At 39.0% G+C, this 4,412-nt stretch overlaps 1 protein-coding gene across 2 annotated transcripts; it reads left to right on the top strand.

Moving 5' to 3' along the window:
- Positions 1–297: 297 nt before the first annotated feature.
- On the top strand, positions 298–4,065 carry LOC108996310. 2 transcript variants are annotated; one of them, XM_018972136.2, is made up of 2 exons: positions 298–516; positions 713–4,065. In XM_018972136.2, exon 2 carries the CDS (start codon positions 726–728, stop codon positions 3,894–3,896), a length of 3,171 nt encoding a protein of 1,056 aa, XP_018827681.2. In that variant the 5' UTR covers positions 298–516; positions 713–725; the 3' UTR covers positions 3,897–4,065. The 2 variants fall into 2 exon arrangements, with proteins under 2 accessions (XP_018827681.2, XP_018827680.2); XM_018972135.2 differs by having other exon boundaries at positions 700–4,065.
- Positions 4,066–4,412: the final 347 nt, after the last annotated feature.

Genomic DNA, 4,412 nt, shown 5'->3' with positions numbered 1-4,412 from the left:
TTGAATTAGGACTGGTTTAGATTCTGAGATGGTTTTAAATAAAAGTTGAAAGTTGAAAAAAATATTGTTAGAATATTATTTTTTTAATATTATTATTATTTTAAAATTTAAAAAAATTAAATTAAGATTTAAAAAAATTATAATAATAAAATAAAATGAGATGAAATAAAACATTTTTTGAATTTAAACTGAATCTATTCGCTCTCCGAAAGATGGGAGATGAATTATTAAAAGAAATACTGAAATATTCATCTCTATCCTCTTTAATTTCTCATTTACTCGATCGATTCACACGCGCTTCGGAAAGTTGTGTGGACATGTAGAAGACGATGGACGCTTGCACCAGAACCACTTCAACTTCACTCTTCCACGGTCTCCCCAAGATCCAAACTCCGAGGTAAAGTTCTAACGGGTACCGAACGGTTTTACAAGCCTAAGATCCAGAGTTCTACAAAGTGGGTTTCCGATTCAGAGATATCTAAGCGACAAGACACAAAGGAACAATTCCAAGTTCAGGTTAGCCTTCCTCAAGCAAAATGTCAAATTAATTTGACTCCATACGCATCCAAACTATGAACTTGGATTTGACCTTTCTCTCATTTACTCTAATCTTCTTCATGGTCATCTGGAACGAATTAAGTAGCTAAGTTCATGTTTATGCTTATGATTTCTGTTGCAAAAACTGAACTAGTCTTATAGAAATTTCTGGCAGAGCAATTGGAATCATGAAAGTTGCATCTTTTGCTTTTATTGTCTGGTCAGTGTGTGGATTGTTTTTCGGATTTGGTTATGCAAATCCAGAACTCCTAGAAGCAGATCCCATAAACTACAATTATGATAGAATAGACGAAGTGAAAAAAGAATGTGCTTCTGTTCTATCTTCTGCCTTTGAATTGAGACCTGAAGAAAACAAGGTGTATATTGTTAAAAAGGAGCTCTTTTTTATTAATGGGGATTGGAGTCAGGAGGTAGGTAAGGCTCCAATTATGCCATTTGATGATAGAGAAGTTCCAAAGAATTCATCTGATACTCCGGATCCATTAAATTTGGTTTCTTTTTGGGTAAAGGATGTTGATCATACTCGTCGATCTAGGAAGTCAGTGAGTGTCAGTGGGTTGTTAAGTATGGGAATAACACGAGATGGTTCATTTACGGATAGTGGATTTGATGGAAATCCACACTTTCAGATATGGCCCGGTCATTCCCAGCTCTCTATTGCCTTTGAAGGGATTTACACCGAATCCAAGAAAAATGGCGGGGAAAGAGTGTTGTGCTTGTTGGGGAGTGCAATGTTGCCATCTAGGGAGCCCAATACCATCGATCCATGGGAATGGGTGAAGGTTTCTATTCCGCGTTATGACCAGCCTCCTCTTTTGCAAGATGATCGAATTCTGCTGGTTCTTCGCTTTCCCATGACATTCACATTGACAAGCCGGGTGATCCGAGGGGAAATGAGAAGTTTAAACCCAAAATCCAACCCCAAGTACTTTGATGAGGTTCAAATTTTGTCCCAGCTGGGCACGTCAACAGACTATGAGTTTGCTTCTGAAAAGGTTGTGTCCAAAGCGTGTGATCGATACCCATTCCAGGATAGCTTGATGAATGGTGGCGTTAGTGTCTATAAAGGTTCTCATTTTTGTGAAATACTTGAAGAAGTTACTCGGGACCAAGCTTTCACAGTTGTGCCAAACTGGAGATGCAATGGCACAGATGAATTTTGCAGTAAGCTGGGTCCATATATATCGGATAAGGAGATTAAAGCAACAGATGGAGGTTTCAAAGATGTTAAACTCTATATCCAGAATCTAAAGTGTGAGCAAAAAGCTGCACGGGGAAATGTCAGTTCTGCAATGGTTTCAGCTGTGTTTAGAGCTGTTCCTCCATTGGAGAATCAGTATACTGCAGCAGTGAGGTCTGGGGTTAGCAACATGACTGTTGCTGCTGAGGGTATTTGGAAGTCTTCCAGTGGGCAGCTTTGCATGGTTGGCTGCCTTGGACTCATTGGCAGTGAAGGGATTGGCTGCACTTCCCGGATCTGTTTGTACATACCTATCTCATTTTCCATAAAGCAACGAAGCATTGTTTTTGGGAGTTTTTCCAGCCTTGATAAGAACAACGCATCATACTTCCCATTGTCATTTGAAAAGATAGTGCAGCCTACGGAGTTGTGGAATTATTTTAAAGCCTCCCATCCATATTACATCTACTCAAAACTTGATGAAGCCGGTACTATCCTAGAAGAGAATGAGCCCTTCACTTTTGGAACTGTCATCAAGAAATCTTTGCTTCAATTCCCCAAACTGGAAGACACAGAGGCATTCCTAGTGAGTCTTTCGCTTCTCTCAGAAGATCTCACCCTTCATGTCTCTGCAGTTCCTGATCCATTTCCTAGTCCTCGATTGCCAAAAACTGAAGTTCAACTGGAAATTCTTTCAGTTGGTCCCTTATTTGGGCGCTACTGGTCAAATGGTTCCACCACAGAAGAGGAGACTCCTTACCACACCAAGGCTGAATACACCGAAAAGCAGCTCCTTCTCAATGTATCAGCACAACTCACACTTACTGGAAAAGCTTATAACAATTTTTCTGTGCTTTTCTTGGAGGGTCTTTATGATCCACATGTTGGGAAGATGTATCTAGTTGGTTGCAGGGATGTCCGAGCCTCTTGGAAGATCTTATTTGCAAGCATGGATCTTGAAGCTGGGATGGACTGTTTAATTGAGGTGGTGGTGTCGTACCCTCCCACTACAGCTCGTTGGTTAGTGGATCCAACGGCAAAGATTTCCATTAACAGCAAAAGGAATGAAGATGACCCCCTCCACTTTAGTAGAATCAAGCTCCAAACGTTTCCGGTTATGTACAGGAAGCAGCGGGAAGACATCCTGTCTCATAGGGCTGTTGAGGGAATCCTCCGGATTTTGACCCTTTCATTTGCAATAGCTTGCATTTCTAGCCAGCTGTTTTACATGAAGCATAATTTGGTTTCTATTCCTTATATGTCCCTTGTCATGCTAGGTATCCAAGCTCTTGGTTATAGCCTTCCGCTGATCACAGGAGCAGAAGCTCTTTTCAAGAGAATGGCTTCCGATTCTTATGAGATGCAATCTTATGAACTCGAGAATAATCAGTGGTTCCATATGATTGATTACACGGTGAAGCTTCTTGTAATGGTCTCATTTATATTGACTTTAAGGCTTTGCCAGAAGGTGTGGAAATCTCGCATTAGATTATTAACACAAGCCCCCCCTCTAGAACTGCACCGTGTCCCCAGTGATAAGCGCATACTTATTACTACCTTCAGCATCCATGTGATCGGGTTCATGATTGTTCTAATCATTCATAGTACGAAGACCAGCCAGAGATCTCTCCGGGCAAAAACACATACTCTAATCTTGGAAAGAAATTCCCACTTGCTGCAGGAATGGGAAACAGTACTAGAAGAATATGTGGGTCTTGTTCAAGATTTTTTCCTGCTCCCCCAACTTATTGGCAATTTTGTGTGGCAGATTGATTGTAAACCACTCAGGAAACTCTATTTCATTGGAATCACAGCTGTCAGACTGTTCCCCCACATTTATGATTATGCAAGAGCTCCCGTTCGTAATCCATTCTTTGCTGAAGATTATGAGTTTGTCAACCCAAGTTTTGATTTTTACTCAAAGTTTGGGGATATTGCGATACCGGTGACAGCAGTTATTCTTGCAATTGCTATCTATATTCAGCAAAGATGGAATTATGAGAAGCTTAGGCAGACTCTTACTTTGGGTCGTTGTAAGCTTCTTCCATCAAGGTTCAGAATGTACGAGCGCTTACCTTCTCAAACAGTTGAAGCTGAGCTTGTATCCGGGATCAATGGTAAGACCGCTCTTGAGAAAGAGGGCAATGATGTAGAATGAGATGAAAATATTTCAAATGATGTGAAGAATATTTTGTTGTAGACAAACATCAAAAGTAGATGTTATCTTGGTTGCTTACTGTTGTTAAATAAGAAATGCTGCTTTTCTGAAAGAGTAATTACTGAACCATGTTTTCCCATCCAACTTATAAAAAAAAAACATGTTTTCCCATCCATATCGATTTATCTTTTTTCATGCTGGTTTCCACATTTTTGTACCTCTTTACTGTCGTAAAAGCTCCACCACTTTAACGAACTTGATAAATACTGACTCGGGTTGGTTATAAGCAGAAAATTTTTACATAACTTCCTACTATTCACATAAATTCCACACACCACATTTTTTTTAATTTTTTTCTTTTATCAAATATTTAATATATGAATAATGAATAGAAGAATTGAATTAATTCAAAAAAAATAAATTCAAAAAAAAAATTTTAAATATTAAAAAATTTTAAAATTAAAAAAAAATATAATGTATAGAGATTGAGGAGGTTGTGTAGCATTACTCGACTTG

This window comes from Juglans regia, chromosome 7, assembly GCF_001411555.2.
Source record: "Juglans regia cultivar Chandler chromosome 7, Walnut 2.0, whole genome shotgun sequence".
NCBI classification, from domain to species: Eukaryota; Viridiplantae; Streptophyta; class Magnoliopsida; order Fagales; family Juglandaceae; genus Juglans; species Juglans regia.
Note: the sequence above shows the minus strand (reverse complement) of the source record. Positions and strands in the feature narration are given on the sequence as shown.